Source organism: Balearica regulorum, chromosome 3 (genome assembly GCF_011004875.1).
Source record: "Balearica regulorum gibbericeps isolate bBalReg1 chromosome 3, bBalReg1.pri, whole genome shotgun sequence".
NCBI lineage: Eukaryota > Metazoa > Chordata > Aves > Gruiformes > Gruidae > Balearica > Balearica regulorum.
In genome coordinates, this window is record NC_046186.1 from 24,261,971 (window position 1) to 24,286,650 (window position 24,680).

Consider the following 24,680-nt stretch of genomic DNA (forward strand, 5'->3'; position numbering starts at 1 on the left):
CAAGATTTCAAGCACTGAAAGAGATGAGTTGACAGATTTAGAAGCAGCTGAAAAACAAATACAAACAAAATATGAGGGTAGGTACTCTCCTTCAGGAAAAAAAAAAAGAATTTAGAAAGGCTATGAGCTTAAGGGTTAGGATCCTTGTTTTCACCTGTTCAGAGAAATGGAGACAGGGAAGAAAAAAAGGAAACGTGTAAGGGAAAATTTTAATCATGCTTACTACAAGTCAAATTCAGAAGATTCAAAAAGATTATCAGTAAGGCAAATGGTGATGGGTCCAATTAGGCAATACGAGATGGAGGTGACTTTTGGGGAAAGGAAGAAGACCATGACCTTAAATGGACACAACCACTCAATTTCATGACAAGGTATGCTTTTTGGAAGAAGGAGGAAGAATCCTGCAGTAGTCCATATATTACCTGATCTAGCTGAGTCCTTTTTAAACTGTGAGAAACTGACTGTGGCCCGAGACAACTGATTGTAGCTTTGGTGAAGCCCAACACAACTGTACCCTGGAAACTTACGCAAACATTGTGGGATGTCTCCCCGCCAAATTCCTCGACCCTCACAGGAGAGAATAGCTGTGTTAGATAGCTGATAGCCTTCTGCGCAGCTGTAACTCACGCTGGCACCCCAGCGATAATCAGATCCTTCTACTTTCCCGTAGAGTACTGGTGGAGGGGGGCCACAGGTAATAGCTGTGTCACAAAAAAGAAAAGTTATAATTTCAAGACTTTATAGGCTTTAGGAGAATGCAACATAATATCTACTCATATTTTGAAACAAACAAAAAAATATTTCTCGCTGTTCAGTTCCAAAAAACAATTTCTGTGTTGACAAAGCAGCCTGTAAGAGACAGAAAACCAATTTAAATACAAAGATACCACCTCTAGGTTTAGGAAGTCCCTGAGCTCTAGGTTGCTGGAAGCTAGAAGAGTATACAGTTTACCTAGTTCTGAATCTCTTCCCGACATATTCATTACTGATCATTTTTGGCCACAGGCTACTGAGCTAGGTAAAAATTTTCAATAAGTATGATTTATTTCAATTAATAAGTTTCTATGATTCTAAATATTTGCATTTTATTTTAAAGTAATTTTGCAGCACTATTTAAAGCCCTTAATATGATTTTGTTCATTCACCCACTCTTTTCTTAGGCTTTCAGCACACAATGGACATTGACTTTATTGGTAATCACTGGCTAAGACTCTTTAAAAATATTCTGATGTTTTCCAGCTTCTGAAAGAGTGCCCAAAACGATAAAATCTTTACATTTACACATCAGTTCTTTCAACAAAGAGCACAACCATAAAGTCACTCAGTCAGTGATTTTTACAACAGAAAATGCGGTCAGTTGAATACATATGCCAAAATTTAATTAGTAGGCTAAATTTAGACATCACTTTAAAGCAGTGTTAGATGAGTTGGCAGTCTAGGCCTTTTATAAGCAGAAGATGCCCTAGGCTATTAAATTTACTCCCTGAGCTGCTGTAGTAGTGCTAACAATTTTCACCAGGCTACTTTATTTCCCTTTCAGCCTCATCCCCACTATGACCCTTATGTTAGCACTTGTAATTAACTATTTGTGAAGCATCTTTTTGGCTATTTAGGATGACTACACTACTGCAACAAGAGAATCTTTCATAGAAAGTTTGGTTTGCAGGATCCCTTTACAGAATTTTGGCCATCTAATCCAAGATAAAAGGGCCCAAAAAGAAAAATGGGTACTTCATTCCCAGCATTTCAAACTGAGCACTCTGACAATCTTAATTGCAGAATGATTTGGTTTTACTGTAGTCTTTAATGTCGCTATTCTGCCTGATATTATACCACAGCATACGTGCAAAATAAATACAAATTTTACACAAATACTTATCTAAATGTTTTAGTTGCATTTGCATGCGAATTGCCTCAGAAAATGTTTTGATATTTTTTTTATATATAAAGACATTTAGTAGTGAATTTCACATATAGTATTAAAACAGTATTTGTAAACTATGTAAGTTCAAAAGCACACCTTTGCAAATTGGTTTACTCTGGTTCCAAGTACTGTCTTTTATACAACGCATGGTAGATGAACTGGCAGGCTCCATCAAGTATCCTGGATTGCACTGATAGCTGACTGTTTTATTGAAGGTAAAATCATTCCCGAACTGAATGCCATTTGCTAATGCACCTGGATCTCCACAGCTGATCACTAGTGAGGAAAAGAAAAAAGGGATTTTTTTTTCCCAATAAACATGTAATTAAACACTGAACTATGTATAGCTAATGTCCTTTTTTTTTAGTGTATAAAGCAAGAAAAAAATTGATCAATATATTTTACAAAAATAAAAAATGTAATCTTTACTTTCTAGCTAAAAAGTCATATTTTTAAGGCATTGCAATAGCTTGGGCCAAATATTGTGTTCCTTAAATACACTAGCTTAAGCTTGTATGCTCTTTTGCTGTGACAGACTGTTATGTTAGTGATAGTTTTGACAGGACTTTTCCTTCTGTCATACTGGGATCTTTATCACATTATGCCTAATGTTGATGGTGCAACGCAATTCCAGCAGAATTATGAAATTCCTCTTTTTTTTTTGATATCACTGTACTGACGTACTGTGGCTCTGGTCTTATCACTGGGGCCATTGCCCTGCTGGCTTTGCAGCACCCTTCTGCTCTCCACTTTCTTTCCCTGATGGAGTAGCCCAATCTCGCTGCTCCCTGACTTTTGGTCCTTACCAGAATGGCTATCGGTCAGATCTGACTCCTTTGGCTCACAATAAAAACTGACACAGTAATGTATCCAATTAGGTAAAATTTGATTTAGAACTACTAGAACTTCATCCTCTGCACATGTCACCACCACTACCCCCCCCCAAAAAAAAAAAAAAAAGAAAAAAAGAAAAAGCTAAAGGAAACTCTAGAGGAACACCTGTTCTTAGGATCTTAGGAATAGTGTTATATTTTTAATTTTGACATTTATGAGGTAAACAAATACAGAAAAGTTACCTATGTGTCCATAGTAAAAAGATAGTTCTGGAAACATCTAGCATGTATTAAAAGGGCATGTATCTTTAGATACATAAAATATTCATGTATTACAAGACACATGAGTGGGGGGAAAAAAAGCGCTATTTTATCTAACAAAATAATCATTTTCAGTAGGAAGGCTGGATGAGTTACTACTTTAAAGCCTTAGAGGAAGAAAGTTTATTTCTGACCTGTGCAGTCTGGAGCAGTGCCAGTCCATGTCCCATTAGCAGTACAATGTCTAGTAGTTAGTCCTGAAGTTTTGTAACCTTCCCAGCAGGCATAAATGACTGAGCTGGAGAATAATATTCCATCAGTGTATATTATCATACCATTGGCGGGGGTGCCAGGGTTCCCACAAGATACAGCTGTGAACAAAAGGTTAGAAAAAAAAATATTTCCATGATAGGTGACTAACTGGGGAAAAAAGAAAAAAAAGGTCGATAGTCCATTTTTCAAAAAAGTTGTAATAAGTTTTACTAAGAAAATGTTTAATAGGTATATTCTTGAGTTCATATCTTATTTCTCTTTGTTAATATGATCACTTTACTTGCATTTGTTTTGTTTTGTGTTTTCAACAGCTGATCTAGATAGTTTGCACTGCTTGTAAATGTTTCACTCCACCAAGTACAGGCACTGGAGAGAAGAAAGCTCATTCAGGAATTTCTGACAGAACTGCGTCTCTGTTCTGGTTTTGGGCACATTTTTCTATTCTCTTCCTGTCTTCTAGTATCTCCTCTTTCAATTGTAAAAATGCATAAATAGTAAATTAAGATTTTCGTGTCCATTTATTTTTTGAATCAAGAAAAGACCTGTCGTGGTTCAGGCCCATCCAGCAGCTGAGCACCAGGCGCTGCTCACTCACCCCCCAAATCCCCGGGCAGGATGGGGAGGAGAATGGGAAGACAAAGGCAAAGTCTCGTGGGTTGGGATAAGGACAGGTTACTGGGACAGCAAAGGGAGAGGGAAATAACAACAGTACTTCACAGAATACACAAAACTGGTGGTACACAATGCAGTTTCTCACCCAAAGACCGTACAGCTTAGACTGCCCGCCAGACCATCCCCGAGCCACGCGCCCTGGAGCCACACTGCCCCTCGCCGACTAGCCCCCCTTTTATCCTGAGCATGATGTCACACGGTATGGAATACCCCCTTTGGCTAGTTTGGGTCACCTGTCCTGGCTGTGTCCCATCCCAGCTTCTGGTGAAAATTAACTCTATTCTAGCCAACCCAGGACAAGACCAGATACTGTATTGGCCTCCATATCTTTTTGGCATCTGTAGCTTTACATATTTACAATGATTTTTCAACTTCATACATCCAAGATTTGATAGTGGTCTACTTTTATTATATGTTGGGTTTTTTTGGGAGGGTTAAGCTTAGGTTTTGGTTTTGGTTTGGGGGTTTTTGGGGTTGTTTTGGGTTTTTTTTTTTCTTTTTTCCCAGTGAACCAGCCAATCATGAGAAGGATTTGTTTGTTTTGAATCTTTCTAACAATAAAGCACCTTTATTTGACCATCCCAGACAGGACACTGGCAAAAATACAATAAAATTCCACTGTTGGACAGAGATTACTTCTCTTCATAGGAATAACATAAAACTATCATGAGTTTAAGAGATTAACAGGGTAATCAAGAGTTAGGAAGAAATGTGCATCTAAATCAAACTCTTTCCTTCAGTCTTCCATGGAGTATGAAGTGAATTGTAAGACTGGGAGGACATACTTCAGCTGTCTGTTGCAGAGCTTTGAAGAGCTGGCAACTCTTTCTACTCTTCCTACAGCACAAAGAAGTGTGGTCTCTTGAGAAGTGAAATTATTTAATCTAATACAATGATATGATCAAATATAAGTATGACAAAACTTAATGACTTGTAATATGGTGGTGGATAAGCCTTGGCTAACAGCCAAATGCCCACCCAGCTGTGCACTCACTACCCATTCCTCAGCAGGAAGGATGACAAAGCTCATGGGTTGAGATAAAGACAGGGGAATTGCTTATGAGTTACCATTGTGGGCAAAACAGACTCACCTTGGGGACAATTCCTTTAATTCATTGCCAATTAAAATTGATTTGGATAGGGACAAAAAGACAAACATTAAAAAAACACCGTTCCTTCCCTCTTTCCTGGGGTTAACTTCATTCCTTCACTTCAGACTCATCTACCTGCTCCACAAGTGGTGCAGAGGGGGAAAAAGGATGGGGAGTTATGGTCACTACATATCAGTTTGTCTCAGCTGCTCCTTCTCCTTAGAGAACTGGAGGAATTCCAGTCATAATCATATCCTGAGCTTCATAAAAAGAAGCGTGACCAGCAGGTTGAGGGAGGTGATTCTTTCCCTCTACTCAAAGCTCATGGAGTACTGCTTCCAGCTCTGGGGCCTCCAGCACAACAAAGGCATGGACCTGTTAGAGTGGGCCCAGAGGAGGGCCACAAAAATGATCGGAGAGCTGGAACAACTCTCCTCTGAAGGAAGGCTGAGAGAGTTAGGGTTATTCAACCTGGAAAAGAGAAAGCTTTGAAGAGACCTTATTATGGCCTTTCAATACTTAAAGGGGGCTTATAAAAAAGATGGAAAGAGACTTTTTACCAAGGCCTGTAGTGACAGAACAACGGATAATGGTTTTAAACTGAAATAAGGTAGATTTAGATTAGATATAAGGAAGAAATATTTTAAGATGAGGGTGGTGAGACAGTGGAGGAGGTTGCCCAGCAAAGTTGTGGATGTCCCATCCCTGGAAGTGTTCAAGATCAGGCTGGATGGGGCTTTGAACAACCTAATCTACTGGAAGATGTCCCTGCCATGGTGGGGAGGTTCAACTAGACGATCTTTAAAGGTCTCTTCCAACCCAAACCATTCTGTGATTCTATGATGTATGATTCTATGATTCTATGCTATGATAATACTAATAAAACAAATTAAAGACCATGTGCAGATACTGGTCAAGGTACAACACTGAGCTGTATTAGGAAAGCTTGGATGCATTCATTAAGCCTAATGTATTTATGGAATTCATGTGAAGACAAGTCTGCAAAAGCTTAACATTTGACAAAACGATAATTTGACAGTAACTATAAAATAAACCTTACACTACTTATAATACTTAATTACTTATTAACATTTCCTCATATTTGCTTAATTCAATTTATTGCATTATGAGAGCAATGACTAAATCTTCATATTTATGTGAATCACAGAATCAAAGAATCACAGAATGGTTGAGATTGGAAGGTAATCTGGTCAAGCAGAGCCACCATGAGCCAGTTGTCCAGGACCATATCCAGATGGCTTTTGACTCTCTCCAAGGATGGAGACTCTACCACGTCTCTGGGTAACCTGTGCCAGTGCTCAGTCAGCCTCACAGGAAAAAAGTGTTTCCTGTTGTTCAGACAGACCTCCTGTGTTTCAGTTTGTGCCTGTTGCCTTTTGTCCTGTCACTCAGCACAACCAAAGAGTCTGGCTCCATCTTCTGTGCATCCTGCCTTCAGATTTTACACAAGTTGATAAGATCCCCCCGAGCCTTCTCTTCGCTAGTTTGGACAGTCCCAGCTCTTTCAGGCTTTCCTCAGAGGAGAGATGCTTTAGTCCCTTCATCATCTTAATGACCCTTTGCAGGACTCTATCCAGTAAGTCCATGTCTCTCTAGTACTGAGGAGCTCAGAACTAGACCCAGCACTCCAGATGCTGCCTCACTAGTGTTGAGGGGAAGGATCATCTCCTTCCTAAGGCAGCCTGGAATTCCATTAACCTTCTTTACAGCAAGGACACATTGTTGATTATATTCCAGGGGAGGTTTAGATCGGATATTAGAAAAAAAATTCACTGAAAGGGCTATCAGTTACTGGAACAGGTTGCCCAGGGAAATGGTTGAGTCACCATCCCTGGAGATATTTAAAAGACACGTAGATGTGGTGCTTAGGGACATGGTTTAGTGGTTGGACTGGCAGTGTGAGGTTAATGGGTGGACTTGATCTTAAAGGTCTTTTCCAACAAAAAGGATTCTATGATTCTATAACTTCTTATAACACCAGGACCCCCAGCTGGATGGCCCCCAGCATGATACTTAGAAACTAATAACTATAATCTAATAGTTATAGACTATAGGACTCATTAAAATAAACACAATTTGCCAATTAAAAATGAGTCTGAGTATTACTGATGTTTGGAATAATACCTAAATGCCTGTGTTTTAATGAAGTCTTAATCACTTTTTATGTATAAAATTTTCAAATACTGAAGAGAAAAATTCAGTAGGTTGGAACTTGAACTTGTAGGGGTGAAAAGGTATTCTCTTACTAACCTCATCTTTATTTATATTAAACAGGAAACAAATGAAGGAGAAGAGAAAAAAGGAAAGAAAGGGGCTTTTTTACTTTGTCTGTGTTGTGGGTTTTTTTCTTTTTTCTTTTTTTTTTTTCCCCCCCCCCTGAAAACAGAAGGTTAAAACAAAAAGATAAAGAAAGAAAAAACAGTGGCATTTCAAACACCGCTAATTACCACTGAGTGCTGCTGTACTATTAAACTTAATGTCTTCATGTAAGGGAAGAAGAAAAGACATTGCAAAACTTCAGTTTTCTGCTGGAAATATGGATCCTGTGCCTACTGCCATTTTCATATAGTTATGGTGATATCTACACTGACAGAAGATTAGTCTATGCTGAAGAATTCTGCAAAAGAACAATTGTTAGATCAGGATACTGTGATAATGTCCCTAAGTGAAAAAATATAATGAATGTGTGAAAAATATTATGTCCTATCATCCATTTTATCATTTAGGATAGCAGACAACAGATACTATGGAGTCCATCAACCTCAATGAATTAGATAAAGTAACTTTTCAAACATTCTTGGAAAACAAGAAGTTATTTTAAAACTGAATCTGAAGTCTTCCATTACTGCTTCCAATTCTGACAGTGCATAAAAAGTGTAAAAATTCTTTATTTTTAATCTTATTCTTAAATGTGATTTCCAGAAATATTCTCTGCTGCATATCTTCTGAAAGAGTTAGCATAGAAATAGTATTTCTCATTAAAAGTTCATCTAACTTATATTAATAAATATATATTAATTTATACTTAGTTAAGAATACAACATTATTTTATCATCTGTTCAGTCCTTGATGCATAGACATTACATAGAAAGAGAAGATTAAAATACTGTATTTTTAGAAGATGGATGGCAGAGTTGTTTATTACTCCATTGTTATATCTTCAATCAGAAGTATTTGTTTATTTTTATATTTAACTCAGCTATCTATTCTCTATTTTCAGGCTCAACAGTTGTTTAACTAGAATTGTTTTCTCACAATTTTCTTTTAAATATATACTCTAAAACTTTATCAGTTTGGATTTAGGTTTTCAAGCAAAACATGAACTGCTTGCAAGCTCTTTTATATCAAATTTCTGCAGAGCAATATGAAAGCATACTTCTGGCATAGAATTTCTTTTTCATTAAAGAATAAAATGTCATTACTAAATGTCATTCAATGGTGTCATAACTGCCAATGGTATCAATACCTACCTTCACACACAGGCTGTATACCTGACCAGGAACCATTAAGCAGGCATGTTCGTTCTGCAGATCCTCTCAGCTGATAACCCATTTCACATGAGAAACGTAGCAGACTTTTTATTTTGAACTCATCCCCTAGTCTAGACCCATGAGCTGGTACTCCTGGATCATCGCAATAGCCAGGATTATTTCCTGTAAATCACAACAGAGCAGAATTATTGGCAGAGATCTTATGTGCAAATGTAGTGGTAGTGAAGATTACTCTCTTGCAAATAGTACTACTAACTGCATTGTTTCTATTACAATTAATCACTTTTCTTCCAATGCAAGGACGTGAAACTAAAGCCAAAGATGAAAATAACATGTCTTTTTAGCCTACTTCTTATCTCAGACCTATACAGACCTAAACATAGAATGTGATATAAATAAAAGATAAAAGATAATTGTCAACACAGGAAGCATCCCTGTAATTTTTTGTCAATTCAAAAAATTTGTTGTCTTTTTGATATAAATAATGTTTTCTACATGATGTATTTTATTGTTCAACTTCTCTGCTAATAATAATTTCTAATAACAAAAATTAGGTAACAGCAAGAGTGAAGAGAACCATATTTAAGTTTCTTAAGAAATATATTTGAAATATATATATACACAGAAAAGACTAAATGGTACTTGGGCCTCTGTGTCTGTCAAGAATGGAAAGGACACCTCATCATTTTCCTTATCCTTTAAATTCCTACACAAGTATTGGTTAAAATTTTAGAAGAGAAAGAAGGTGCTGCAAACCAGACCTTTCAAACTTGTCCTCATAGTCTGATGAATCAGTCAATTGCCTTATCATATAAAGCAGCTGCTACAGAAAATGCTATCCAAGATGGTCAAGGAAGTATGGTCCCAGTATCAACAATTTATCATAAATTTTGACATAAAATTTTATCTCTCCTAAATCCCTCTGTGTCTAAATTGTGATTCATTGCAACACTATCATTTGTTCTATATTTTCAAGTTATACGTCTAGATTGAATTTCTATTAAAACTATGGTTTGTTGTTTTTTTTCCAAAATATGTGTAAATAATTTCATAGGTTGAAGACTGTATCTTCTTACATAGTTTTTTATCATAGGCACACCTCTCCGATGAAGGACAAAATCTTGAACAAAGGAATAACAATAGTAAAACATTGATAAAACTCAAACTTTTATTTTAGAAATGTCAGAAAGTATGATTATGTGTGTGGCATAAGATTTTCAGTATAGCAAGTTTGAGACAGAGACTTTGGCTGGATACAATCATGCTTCCTCATAAAAGGAGACCAGGAGACATTCCTGAATTCAAGGCTAACTTGTGGGCTTTGATTGTGTTCACTTTGCTTAATATTCTTCTAGAATAGATTGTCCTTGTCACCCTGCCCTACAGCATTTGGACCTGGATTTTCTTTTCTAGATACATGCTTGTAAACAGTGTGAGTGTCTTGAAGCCAGCTGGTATATTCTGTCCACATCTATACTGTTAAGCTCACTCTACAAAACAAGGTGGCTGCATCCAAAGTGGCTGTTGAGAATGACCTCCAGCACACCACCAACTTGCAAAGTATTTGTGCATTGTTTGATGGAGTCCTAGTTGGGATGGGTGAAAACTATTCTGGGGACAATTCTAAAAGCACAATGATCTAGGTCATCAAGTACTAGCATCTATGACCTATGCCCTGGCACTGTTCAATCAGCAGTCCAGATGTGGTCTCTGGATGCCATCTGCTTCTCCTTACTCCAAGACATTACTATTTCACAGGCATTTTTATCTGCTTAAAATGTGTGAAATAAGATGAGGGCTGTGACTCAAGCTACCACTGTGGCAAATTTACAGATTAAAACAGACATGTGCACATACTTTGGCTTGCGAATGCAAAGACTGCAGGAATTGTTCAGGGCAGAAAGATCTGATTATAAAATTCTGATGATGTCCCACGTTGCTTTGGGACTTTGCTGAGGGAATTACTCCAGATGAATGACTAGATTTTTTTTTAATTGGACACACCCAGTTTTGTCTTGGAGAAGGTTTAAACGAATCATGCAAGTTTGTAATCAAAAGGTATAGATAAAGGCAGTTACAGTAACAGGAAGGTCTAGAGTCTTCTTTATTTAGTAATGTAGATGACTACATATCCGTTACTGAAAAATGACTGTGAGTCATCTTAAACAAAAATCTCAACTATCACTTAACTCATAAGATACAAATGTCCATCACTGCAACAGGGCCCAGGTGACCACAAACCCTGAGATTATATTTATACCATCATGTACTCAAACATATATTAATATATAATAAAGAAATAAAGCCCATACAGAAACAGACTACAGGTTTCAAATGTTATATTGGGACTGTTTTTCATATCCCTTAAGTGTAAAAACAATTAGCTGTCTCAGTTGTCCAGGGCATAATCATTCTTTCACTGACATCATGAATATAAATTATTCATATTGGTTTTTTTAATGGAGTAATCTCCTGAATACTTAACATGGAAAATGAAGTTATTTTTTATAATTCCAAATGCCTTAAATGAATGATACACCTTTTTAGGTTTTTTGGCTGTTTGGGAGTTTTTATTTGATTATTTTAATTGAGTTAACAGAGATAGATTTCTCACTTTCCTAGGGAATCACCCTGCTCTCAAGATGGTGTCACATCATGTTCAAACTTAGAAAATTAAATTTTGCATCAATAACAATGTTTTAGTTACACTAGGAATATTTTCCCCATCATAGGAGATGACTACAGTGGTCTTTAATGTTTTAAAAATCTATGAGTCTACAGAAATACTATCATATTCATGACTGATATCTAAAGAGTCTCAGTTATTAGTGATTAAAATTTCTTTCCACTAGCATGAGAATTTCCCTTGTGGTAGGAAATATTGTGTAGTAGCACTAGAGGATCTGACCTTAAAAATTTTAAAGTCTTGGTGCAATATCAGATCTGGCATTTTGTACTGGATAAAAAGGTGAAAGTGGCACAAATGTGGGTTTAAGATAAGCAAGAAAAGGCCAATTTTATGTGGAAACTATCCATATGATTGTCCTGCAGAGATTCCTTTCAGGTCTAGGCACAGAGACCATGATGGCAGTGAGATCTGGTGATGTGAGAAGACTCTAAACTCTTTCCTCCTTTAGCAGCAGAGAACAGAAAAGAAACATTAGTGATTTAAATTCACTTCCTTTCCTCAGCATTCTTGCAGAATCAGCTTATGAATGGATCATTTTCAATGAGTACTTATTAAGAGTTTTTCAAAGTACAGAATTTAAATACCTTACATCTATTTAAATTAGGTCAAATCTGAATTGAACCCCATTGAATCAGATCAGTGCAACAGTGGGCATGTCCAAGAGCTTAGGGCAAGTTGCAAGAAGATTCTATAATGTGAAATTATGCAACAATTCTTGCATTAAATTTTCTTCTGAAACCTGTCAGGTATTTGTTTTCTTGTATACTGAAGCGTGTAGACTTGTTTCCATTACAAAACCTATAAATACACTGTGGATGTCCTTAGCAGCCAATCCTCATCTGAGCTCTTGACTTCAACAAAACTGTGTAATGTTTTATGGCTTCTTTTAAATTTCCATAGTTAGTCCAGGGGAGAATAAACTGTTTCTGTACTTCCTGACATCACCAACAACATTGCAGAGGTTTATTGTATTTGCACATTGTGGCACTAATAAAGAATATTTCTGTAAGTGGAAAGAGGAACATCATGTATGAAGTTTACCATCTCATAACTTTACTGTGATGTTTTTTATTCAACATTTTTGTATGTGACAACCATTGTTTACACAAAACAGTGTTCATAAAACTAAAATTTAATACATGCATCCTTTTTAAGCAGAACTCTACCAGGTTAGTGTTTTGTGGCTTTTATATATTGCAGTATACAATTATAGCATCTAGCTAAGGAGCAAATTTATGAAATAATGACAAAGAGAATGAGACAATATATGAGAACAGTTCAATAAATGGCTATAATTCAGCTGAGTGGCTATTGGCGAAATTAAAATATATTTGGAAAAGAAACCAAACAAATATCTCACTGTGGTTAAAAATTGCTTGAGAATAGCCTTATTCATGTAATTACAAGGTGAACATTCAGATGATGGTTGGTACATATACCTGAACAGTGAGGGAGTGTCCCGCTCCAGTGGCTATCTTCTTGGCACTCCCTAGTAGAATTTCCTATGAGGCTTCGACCCGCTGTGCAAGAATAGTGAATTATGGAGCCATATGTAAATTTGTCTCCTGAAAGAACTGCATTGGCAGGTACCCCAGGATGTCCACAAGAAATGGCTAAGAGAGGAAAGAGCACAATATTATATGATGTTTTCATAGCACAGAAAGAAACCTTATTTTAACCTTTACATATGAGGCTTATTCCACAGAAAATAAACTTCTGTCTGGATTTCATCTCCTCCGTATCTTCAGTTTTGCTGTGGCTACAGATGATTTACTGATCATCTGTAAGATTAAACATAAAACTACATGTAAAACTAACCCATCCAGTTTAGCCTTTCCCTGAAAATATGCAGAGGTCTCTTTCCTCATTCATTTCCATTCACTGTCCTTCCATACAAATAGTACACATTATTTCTGAAAAGGTTGGGAAAGAAGAAACCAAATAAGACTAATGTTGCAATGTGCATTTACACTACAGATATAGTAATGGCTTTATCATATCTATAAAATAATTAGAGTTTAGGCAGTATAGAGAAACAAAAAGCCTTCATCTGTAGTATTATTATAGCATTGTGTTGCACTAAAGTGAGCAAGAGGAAAACGGATTACTGATAATTTTTGTAAATTATTAATCATATTTATGCTTAAATTAGTGTGTACATTTAGTTTGAGAAAAAATTCAGTTAAATATTTTTAGTACAGGATTACTAGTTTAGCTGCCAGCCAGGGCTAAACCACGACACATGTAAAGAAGCAGTATGTTTCTACTTTTTTACTCTTGAACTAGAATTGTTCATAGTAAACATTGTGTGCACTTTGGGTTCAAAATTTCTCTCATCTGCCTCTTCAAGTACTTTGCCCTATCACCGAAAGCAATCTTATGCTTGAATAAAGGAGATTATCACTGATAACCTTTGAAAATTAAATATTTCTCACAGTACTTGAAAAGACTCTAAGTAAGTGACTTCATCTATGAATAGATAAACAGATCTTTCTCATAGAAAGAGCCCTCTTCATTTCACTAAGCTTTTCTTAGGGGAAAGAATGTTATATCTGTCCTGATGGTATTTAGGATTCAGATAGTGTTTTGGACCATCAGCAGCAAATTAGCAGCAGCTAATCCAGTAGGTGTTTGAGGAATGTAGGCACCTCCCAGGCTCATTTGAAAGTTCCCAGGTCCTCCATCAATAGTTTCCACAGCAAGGTCAGGTATTCCTGTTCTGAGGAGGAACACCTAAGACTTTCCTTGACCTCTGCCTAAAACCAGAAAGCCATGTAACTGCTATCAAACTTCCAAAACGTTTGATGTGGAATGATGGGTAGCTATTCTAAGCAATTTTGATTCCCCATCCTCTTCTGCCCCTTCCATAAGGACTGTCCCTTCACACCGAAACCCCAGTCCTGGAAGTAGGAAGGGATCACCAAGAGAACTGGGCCATGGACTTTCATAATAGCTTTTCTAAGAAACAAAAAGTGATGCACATGCTTGCATCAGTAAAATATTCTTGCCAAATGAACAATTTTATGCAGCTATTTTGTATTTAAAATGTTGTATTTTGCTTAATTATTGAATTTTTGAAATGTGAATAAACCCAGTTTTCAGATTATAGTTCTTATTGACAGATATTGAAAGTGTAGATTGTTGTGAAAATCAAAACAAAACTGCTTGGGTCATATCAATTTTAGATACATAGTAGTAAGAAGAAAGCAAGCATAACAAAGATATTTACTAACCCAGTTACACTTATTGATCTGATTGATTGGTATATAAGTATAAATTCATAAAAGGAATCATTTAAGTAAACAATCACAATTCTGCAAAGCAAAAACTTTAAAACCATATGATGTGTTTGCAAATTAAAGTATACTTTCATTTCATTTATTATTTCCTATAATTGCCTTCTAATTCAGAAATCTAATGTCAGAAAATTAATAGTGATCAGAGAAGAAAAATATGTCAATAGAAAACGAAAGTCAGCCAAACCGTTATTTTCTAGAGATCTGAAGCTCACTAAATTGATTATAGAAAACATGACAAGATGTCCTCCCTCTTTGAGGAAAAAGTGATGGAAGAATTATGAAATGATGTTATGAAGAGACCTTCTTGACCAAACTTTTCCTATATAAAATTTCACAGATTCATTCTCACATACACACTTCAATACATCTGAAAAAAATAATTCTGAGATACGCATTAATGGTCTTAGACTATCAATCTAAATGATAACATGTAAATACTAATTTTAGAATTCCCTACCTGTTTTCAGATATCTTAACAATATACCAAAAGGGGAAATTAATCTTAACTTTCTGGCATTTGAAATAATAGCTCCACAGTTCCCTCTAAACACATTTTTACTAATGACAAGTTGCATCACATCTTGCCTTAATGTTTTCTTACTGAGCAATACATTGATCCTAAAGTCCAGTTTGTTCCTCAGTAGATGACTACATTTATTTTTTTTTTTGTCTATCATGACTAAAAATCATGGACCACTCTTTAATGTTAATCCAAGTGAATGAATACTTACACAAACACTTTGGTAATGATCTATCCCATAAGCCATTAGCTTTACAGGTCAAAGCAGATGAGCCCAACAGATAAAAGCCCTTCTTGCAATGGTATGCCACACTCGTTCCGAATTTGAAACTTTCAGGATAATTCTGCTGTCCATGCCGAATTGCATTTTCCACAAAGCCAGGATCAGAACAGTTCACCACTGTAAGACAAATGGTGTTCATCACTGATGCATAATAGCAATGTCATAAATAAAGTGTAACAGTGATTTATTTGTTACTTCACTAGCAGCTAACAACTGTGGTCCATTTGATATCCTTTGTGGTTTTAATTCGACTTAAATATCTGATATGTTGACTCCTAAGTAAGTCTCTAGACTTTTTGCTTTGAAAGTAATACTATGTTTTTATTCTAGTTCTTGTAATATTCTTGGACATACAGGTCATTCAAAGATAAAAAAGAAATTGGAGGATTTTTTTATTGTTCTCTTGGTAGGTTTAGTTTAGTCTTTTATATAATTTTTATGTGAAGAAAATCAAATTAAAATCAAACTGGTACATAGTTTAAATAACAGTTGAACATTTTCTTTTTTTCATTTCCTGTAGTGAGAAAAATTGCTTCCAACATTAACAAGAACATATTCTGCTATTAATGTGTAGAACAGAAAAAGGAAGATGGTGAAAAATCAAATATTTGATAGTGGAGCAGGAGTGAGGGTAAGAACCAAAACTCATGAAGTTATTTTTCAAATAGTAGTTAAAAACCTAAAAAAATACGGGTTTTGTCATGACTGTTTAGTTTTTATAAAAGGTATATCCGCCCTCTCCAGTCCTTCATTTTATACCCTGCAGTGAACATGATGGTTTCTCGGTAGAAGATTATGATGAGACAGTGACGTCTCCATTGCAAACTCCCAACTTTTCTGTCTATCCATCTGAAAGCTGTCTGAAAAGTTATAAATGCCTCCTCCACCCCTCCCTTGTCTTCACTCTAAACATAATGGTATAAGTAAATAAATAAATACTTAGAATATTATTAGTATTATAAATTACAGCTCATCAAGCAATGACAGGAATCTACCTTTCAAATATATCATCTAGTTCAAATTAAATTTCATGAAAAAGAAAACAGTGAAGAATGTCAGGTAGCATTACAATTTTAGAGGTGTGACATATTGAGTTACTAATGCACTGTTTTTTACTCCTGAATCATACTTTTCTCCAAAAGATTAATTGTTATCATACATAAAATTTAAATTTTCTGATTAGCCAATACACTAGAACAAGTCAGCTTTTGCAAATGTTCATTCTTTGAAAGACTGTTTCATTCAATCAGCTAAAAAGTATCAGAATTTTAAAGAAATATTTACATCCTAAAATTTAATTTTGGATGAAAAATGGTTAAAACTGTTTTTATTGCTCTTTCTCTTTTAAAGTCACAACCTTAAAAGTATTAAATGTTCATGATTTCAGTCTTGCAATGGATTCTAGATGAGCATATACCTAGATCTAAAGAACGTCCCATATGAATCCAATTTTTTCCTTCATAAAAATTAGTTTAGAAGCAATATTTGGGGTTGGGGGGAGAGGAAGAACATGCTTTGGCATGAAGCAAACCTATTTCTACTGATGGTTGTTAAAAAACACTGAAGATAATACTGCACAGAAAAGCAAAATATATTTTAAAATCATTAGGTAGTACAACGATGTACATAAAGCATTAGTAAGGCATTATCTAGACTGATGAAGAGATGGCTAATGGAAGAGACCTGCTTTTTTGGTTTGGTTTGGTTTGTTTGTTTTTTTGTTTTTTTTTTTTTTTTTTTCGTGAGGAGTAGTAAAGCTACAGAGTATCCTAATTGAAACTATTCCCATTCTGTGTTATGGTGAATCTTATGAAATAATTCACCAGAGAAGTTACATTTAGCTTACCTTATAACAATTTAGCTTATATTTCATGCTACCAACATTTATTTAAATTTAGTGATATATAAATGTCATACATAAATTAGATATGTGCAGGTTAAATAAATATGCGTTTACACTGGGATTTCATTGACAGAAAAAACCACCTTTTTACCTCCTGACTTTTTTTGTGTCCTATAAAAAAGGGAAAAATGCAAAGTCCTAAAATCTCACTGCTCTTGTGAAAGATTTGGATGTGGAAGTCTCTGTCTCTGTACTTTCTTTGAAGAACCCTAAACATTCCTGCTTCTGGGGATCTCTATTTAAGAGTCCTATCAAGAGAAAATGCTTTAATCATTTTACATTACACAAAAACATATTTCATTCTTTGTTACTGCTTTTTTCAGTTTTTACTAATCACTGCCAACTAAGTCTAATTCTTTCATAGGCAATATAAACTATCACTGTAGAAAAGAGTGAGACACAAGTGAAAGTCTGTAAAACATACAACCCACTGACATGAAACCTTACCAAAATATTAAGCTAGATCTGAATGGGCTCATATGTCTGTATTCACAGTGAAATTCTTTGTTACAGAAACTAGTACAGCTCCCAGAAGCAATGCACGCTGTATCCCAATTAACCCTGTTCTTTAGGCAATTAAACGTGGTATAATGCTGTGTAGATACTGCTGCAAAGCTTCCACTTTTGGAACTAGCCTGCATCTTCTGCATAGTTATAAGTTGCCTTGTACAAATCCTTAAACTGAATCTCTCTACGTATGTACATACTTAACATTGGAAGCTACATCTATATTGATATGAAGAATACCAGCACCTGTTCTCTGGCATGAGGCCAGAAGACAATGGCAATGTCTATGTTGTTGCGCTCTGCTGTCCTCCAGACTCGGGTGAATTTCTCTGAACTGCTCATCAGGAATGGTCCTGCTGCCCGTGCTAATCCCTGAACCATACTCTGAACAATTCCTGTGCATATGCTATTTGGTTCAAATGAAAAACTTGTTGGAGAACCTTCTTAATTAGTAGAGGCAATTAAGTTCCCATGCCCAGGCACTGTTTAGTTTAAAATATAGATATATTTAATTTCAAATGCAGAAGTGAATGTTTCACAATCTTTCTATTTAAATAAAATTGCTATTAGATGGTAATGCAGTTTTGACACCCAGCTTCACAATAACACAATATCAGTATTGTGACCCATCATATCACAAATTGCTGGCCAAGATTGTATGGAATATTTGTACTGGTGCAGAACGCAGGTTTTCTGAGACCTATGTCCATGCTCTAATCAGTACACCATTTTGCAATGAAACTGCATACTGAAAAGTGGTGACAGCAAAATAACACTTTTCCATTCTACTGATATCTAGCTATTTTAGCAACCATCTTGATCACCAGCAAGGGAAGGTCTTTCTTTAAATAATCTCTATACAGGTAAAAATGTATGGAAATTCATTGTCTTTTATGACTGTAAAAATCCTCTGGAATAAACCCCCCCAAAACTGTAATAGTTCAAAGGTGAATTAACATAAATTTATCAATCATATTTAAAACTTTTCTGTATTAGAAATCTTATCCTGGTACAACTAGGACTCCTTGCTGCACTGTCACAGATCCACAGTACAGGTGCATGTTTAGTAGTCTGCTTTTAATATTATTAAAGTTGCTTTGTTGTGCTTCCAATGTTTAAAAGCACTAAGTACAGCAAGAATGCATATGTTCTACTATACAATTTCTGAACTTTCAATGATTAGAAGATGGTAAATATTACCAGTTCTTTCAAGTTTCTTAAAAAAAATTTTATGTGTGCATTGAGCAGTGTATAGGTATTGTTTTGGTGATCTACATTACCGTTTCAAGTCTGTCTGACTTTGACATTACTGACACAGATACACATGCAACCTTATTCCCATCGAATGACAGTTACCAGTTTCCAAAACCTGGATTTGCAAGAGTGCCATTATGCTTCTTTTGCCTTTCACTACTCCTAGGATACAAAGGAGCCTAATTGCACACTTTTCTTTCAGTTCTGGCAAAAGGACATGGTATCATTTTTATGCTTTTTCAATATCTTTGAATCAAAAGATTGCCTATGAATCTGAACTTTTCCCTAGTATCATGCTTCTGTCTTATGGACAGTTTTCCATTGACAAAATATAAACCTGGTTTATAAATTCTCTCTGCTACACAGACCCTTTCCATATTTTTTTGTTTGTTTGTTTTATATTAAACAGCAACAGGATAAAACAAACAGTCCTAGGAGCAGGTTTTGGAATCAAATCTGATCACTGGAATTGAAGGCACTAAGGACTATGTTAGAGGCTTATATGCCCTCTTACATCTTTTTCTGTCCAGAAAAAAAATATCTTAACTTCTGCTCTTCAACAAACAGGAGTGATAAAGAATACCCACCTCCAGAACACAGGACAGTCTTTAAAACAAGCCACTTCTTTGATAATCTTCAGGCTGATTAAGAGCTTAGACTTTTATCACATCCTAAGTGAGAGCTTGTCTGCCACTGCCATTTTAAAAAGTCATTGCTATGTTTTCTTGAGAGTCTATGTGAAGACAGAAGAAATGCTCTGCAACCACTTTACCATGAAGAACACTGCCTGCTATGTCCACACAGTGCCTCCAAGATAAGGCAGCTCTGGGGAGAAAAGTAATGCCTTTCCTGAAGTTCTGAATGAGGGACAGAAATGCAGCAGATTCCCTGGTACTCTCTTTTGCTGGAATGGAGAGGATACTAGGCATCTATAGGCACAAACCTTTAAAACAAAAAGATCTTCCAGAGTAAAAATGCAGACAACTTGCCATGGCTTCATGGACTATCAGTCATGTGGAAATACCATTTGGGAGTTGTGAGAACTCCAGAATATTGGAAAGTACTATTTCTTTAACCATCATATTGAATGCTTATTTTTAGATCAAAGTGATAAAATGTTTTATTTTAAAATAAACATAAAAATACTGTAAAAGTAAAAAGCAGTAAAATAAACAGTGAAAGAACATTTTAGAATTTGTTCACAACAAAGAGCAAAAATGTTTTTTCCACTGCATTGTATTGAAAATCATTGCTACTGCACTCAAATATACACTGGCTTAGTCGAGACAGAACATTGAAACTATTTGGCCAAATTCTTCCAATTTTAATATCAGAATATTCTATTGAAATAGAAGAAAAATCTGAAGCATATTGTAAAAGTTCTCACATTTATTGAAAGCTTTGCACATTCATGAACACAATTATTTTTAAAAATTCTTCCAATCCTATGGATTACTCAAGTCTTTCCCTAGGTTTAAATTTTAACAAGCATTCATAACAGCTGTCCCTTTTTTAAGTACAGTTGAAATTATTACAATAAAACAAAATAAAAATATAACTGCTTAAAGTTGAAACTTTGGTTTAATGGATAAGACTGCCAAGTTAGCTTCCGAAAAGCCAGTATTAGAAATTAAGAAAAAAGAACTTTGTTTCATGAAGATATGCTGCCCTAAAGCTACCCAAAAGCCATTCTAACTGAATTATCTTTGAAACACAATAGGGAGAATAGAAAAAACTTAATTCTCCATGTAGACCAGAAATATGGAATGTTCAAGGAATATATTACAGTCTCAGAGTATCAACTTGTCTGTATGATACAGTGTTCTCATTCTTGTACCAGTAGTATCTGTTTAGTCAACTCAGTGATGAATAAAATACAAAATAGTCACTGAATGCATAATTTAAGCATGTGCTCTGTGCAATAAAATTCTTGCATCATACATGAAGTTTTATCAAATGATTATGCCAGAGAATACTATCCTTCAAGCTAAAAAGTAAACAAAATTATGCCTGCAGTGCCATTTAACATGAGCTATAGATTTTTAAATATGTACATATATATATATACACATGAGTGTGCTGTTGCTAAGAAGGGCTGCAGTAAGGAGTACTTTAGAAAAGGATTTGAGTTGGCCAGCATACAGAACTAAGGCAGTAGTTTCCCTGATTGCCTTTCACCCTGGGGACTGAGTTGTAAATCACGGTGAGAGTAGATGGAGATTGCTTTCTCTCAATGACAGCTGTCAAGTGTTACATGGGAAATGAATTCTGGCACTCTCAATTTAGTCTGTTGAGAAAAGCAGGAGAATGCTTTAAGTCTGCCCTGATGACTTTGGAACCTCACACTGAGTAGATTCAAACCCTTGAGGACAAAGAAGTGAAAAGACCATGTCAGAGTCCGTTAGGGAGCTTTCTGTTAAAAAGTTGAATGATCGTCAAAAAGTACATAATTCAAAGTATTTCATTTCTTGTTCTTGTGCTCTCTTTTTCTTTTTTTCTTGAGAGAAACAATGTTAAGCTTCTTTTTTAAACTTTCACATGTGATCAACAGTGTTTTTAAACTTTTTTATTTGAAAAGTATTGCATTAATGTTGGTATCTAGAACATGTATAGAGACTGGCACTCAGAGTGAATAAAAATAGAGAATTCACTTTGACTTTATGACAAATTCCAAGAAAAGCTGACTATAAAAAAAGAAGGCACTGCTTGTGAAAACATGATTACAAAATTTCCAGTCTATGGAATTTTAGTAAAGTTCAGTGCAAAGTCAAGTATATACAACAATGTTAACTGTTCAGAGAAGTAAAGCAAAAAACTACTACCACCACCACCACCACCAACAACAGCAAAACCAAAAAACCCAACAAACTGCTCAACTTGCAACTTCACTTTGCAAAAGTCTTGAATACATAGGAGTTTGATTTTTTAGTTGTTATTTTTTCAGTGGGCACCAGTTGGAGAGTGATATTATCAGAGAAATTCTGGCCATGTAAAACATAAAATATTGTTTAGGAAGCAGAGTGTTTTCTGGGTTTACGTACATTATTAAAATCTATTCAAAATCTAAGGTCCTGACATCATGTTTCCGATGAACCTACACCAAGGAAATATTCATTGTAATTAATGTAGTATAAATGTTGTTGGTAATAGTGCAAATTAACACTAATAATTTGCTAAGTAATATCTTGGTATAAGCAAGACCTTAACTAAGATTAATAGATTCAACAAGGTATATAGTTGACATTTGTTTGTCTGTGAGATGACAAGCTAAGACACACATTGCTTTTAATTGCATTCCAAAATATTTGCCATTGATATAAACATGCCAAGTATTCTCTCATTGTTACAAAAAATGCAGTCTTTCTTGTTTTCTATTGGAAAATTTCTGCCAGAGTTCTCTGATAATTAACTAGCTAACTCTATACTAACATAAAAATGGAGTAACAAGTATGTTAAAGGAAATCTATCAGTAATGAGATAAAAAAAAAGCAAAACCTTTCAAATTAGAAATTCAGTACAAAACCAGGATAAATGAACAAAGAGAAACCTGAATTCTTTATTACTACCAAATAGCACGGACTTACTGATACAGACTGGAGAATGTGAGCTAGCTCAAACCCCTGCAACTTTGCCAAACTAATCTTCCCAGTAAAAAACTTCTGTTTTTAAGAAACATGTTTTTAGTAGGAGAAAAGCTCTTAAATCTCATTTATAAGAAGATATAATGGATTCTGAAGGGAACAGTAGCAAAGGATATAAACTTTTCCTGACGCAGATTATGAATCTGACACTACCTTATGAACTGGCAGCAGGTGATAGGATAGTTTATCTATCTAGTGCCAAGGCAAAGAAAATAGAGCAAGAAAAGCTTCTTGCAAATCCTTGCATTCTAAAAGATGTGGTTAAGTGTGGTATTTAATACAGCAGTTCTTACTTCAAGCATAATATATGAAAAATGACCTGCAGTGCAATCAGGAGTGCAGAGCCCTGATGAGACCATTTGATTCAGTTCTCATTTTGGGGGTTAAGCGTTATTATGAAAAGTAGAAAGTGCAGAGACCGGCTTTCTGTGCTTCCAAAGACAAAATGGAAAGCAGTTCCAAACTGCAGAGGGAAAAAAATCCAACATACTGAACAGATTTGGTTTAGGATTTGATATTTTCATAGCTAGTTTTGGGGTAGCACATTCAGGCTGCACCAAGTCTGACTCAGGCAGGTTTGACAAAGAGAAGACAGATTTGGCTATTGGAACTTTCCTGATGCCATTTAATTCCAGTTCAAAGGCAAGTAAACTGACTATTTGACATGTTCTTTATCAAATAAATAAAGGGAAAGACAGAGTCCATGAGAAGATGAAAAAGTCCTATTTCAAAAACTATGATTTTGAAATCATACTTCAGTGACCTCAGCATTCCAGAAAAGACTATTACATTTCTTAATATATATATAAAAATATAGGATTAAATAAAAATTTTAAATCAGATATTATTGTGCCAATAATTATAAAAAGTTGAGGGTTTTATCTCACAAAGTACCCCAACATCACAACAAGCCATTTTTTCACTTGTGAAAGAAACAGTAGAAATGAATTTTTCCAAGACACGGGAAAAGCTTTAATTTCTGAATATATCAATGTTTCCCATACATACATAATAGCTCAGTGGCAAAATAAAATAAAATAAAATAAATAAAATTAAATAAAATAAGTCTTCTGCATAGCTTCAAGCAGTAATCTATATTTTGTAGTAACTGCAAGTAGAGTCTCAGTGAAGTGAAGTTCATTATTGACTTAAGTGAACTCAACTGAGGTTTGAAACAAAGGTCATACGTAAACCCCCTGTTGAATTAAATGATACAGGTTTGCCAGAAACATCAATCCCTTCCCAGCAACATATTTAAGGAGCTGGAATATTTACTTTCTTTGTTCCCAAATTCATAATTCATTACTAACAATGAACTTTAATACAAATGTTTTTCACCCATTAGATACAACGCAATTTTAGAGGAAAAGGCCTATGACAGAAGAAGTGCTATTACTTGCTTTAGGTAAGTTCTAATAAATTTATTAAGAGTAAATTTTATATAAGCCATTTAGTTGGTAGAATTTTGATTATTTTTTTTTAAATCATGGATGTAAAATTGTCATTTCAGCATGATTTCATCACTGAAATGCACTTTACTTTTGTTAATCTAACCAGTAAGGACTTTCTGCTCTTCTTTCGTGTAAATAATGTCTTTCAAGCTTATTTTATTTAAGCTTTTTTGGCAAAAAGAATATTTAATCATTTTGAACTATGCAGATTTATCTTTTAATCCAAAATATGTCAAATTATAAATAAACCCCCATAATTATCCTAAAGGTATGTTACAGGAATTTTCACAGCATATGGTCCAAAAAGTAAAAATCTTAAATGGTGTATCAAATTCTGGTCTCAGTGAAATGATGTAAATGTAACTACGCTATAAGGTTACAAGAAGGCAGTTTACAGAAGAGAAGATGCCTTTGCCCAAGAGAATGAAACTAGGTAGATGCATGCAGAGAAGTGTTCTGTGGGAACATGCCTGGAGCATATGGAGGTTTGAACCAGAACGCTCTGTACTTCTGTTTTCATTCTTTTGAAGGAATACCAGAAGTTTCTGTTCCACAGTGAATTCCTAA

At 35.1% G+C, this 24,680-nt stretch overlaps 1 protein-coding gene and 1 long non-coding RNA gene across 2 annotated transcripts in view; one reads left to right on the top strand and one right to left on the bottom strand.

Annotated features, from left to right (window-relative positions):
- The window catches only part of LOC142600924 (uncharacterized), a 782,912-nt gene that overhangs the window by 455,732 nt on the left and 302,500 nt on the right, over positions 1-24,680 (top strand). The window lies entirely within an intron of this gene.
- Positions 1-24,680, bottom strand: part of CSMD1 (CUB and Sushi multiple domains 1) — a 1,232,729-nt gene that overhangs the window by 31,158 nt on the left and 1,176,891 nt on the right. The window contains exons 55-60 of the mRNA XM_075747278.1: positions 15,286-15,474; positions 12,695-12,868; positions 8,546-8,728; positions 3,213-3,389; positions 2,021-2,200; positions 528-701 (exon numbers count right to left, since the gene is read on the bottom strand). Of these exons, the coding sequence (XP_075603393.1) occupies positions 528-701; positions 2,021-2,200; positions 3,213-3,389; positions 8,546-8,728; positions 12,695-12,868; positions 15,286-15,474 (1,077 nt within the window). The remainder of the gene's footprint in view (positions 1-527; positions 702-2,020; positions 2,201-3,212; positions 3,390-8,545; positions 8,729-12,694; positions 12,869-15,285; positions 15,475-24,680) is intronic.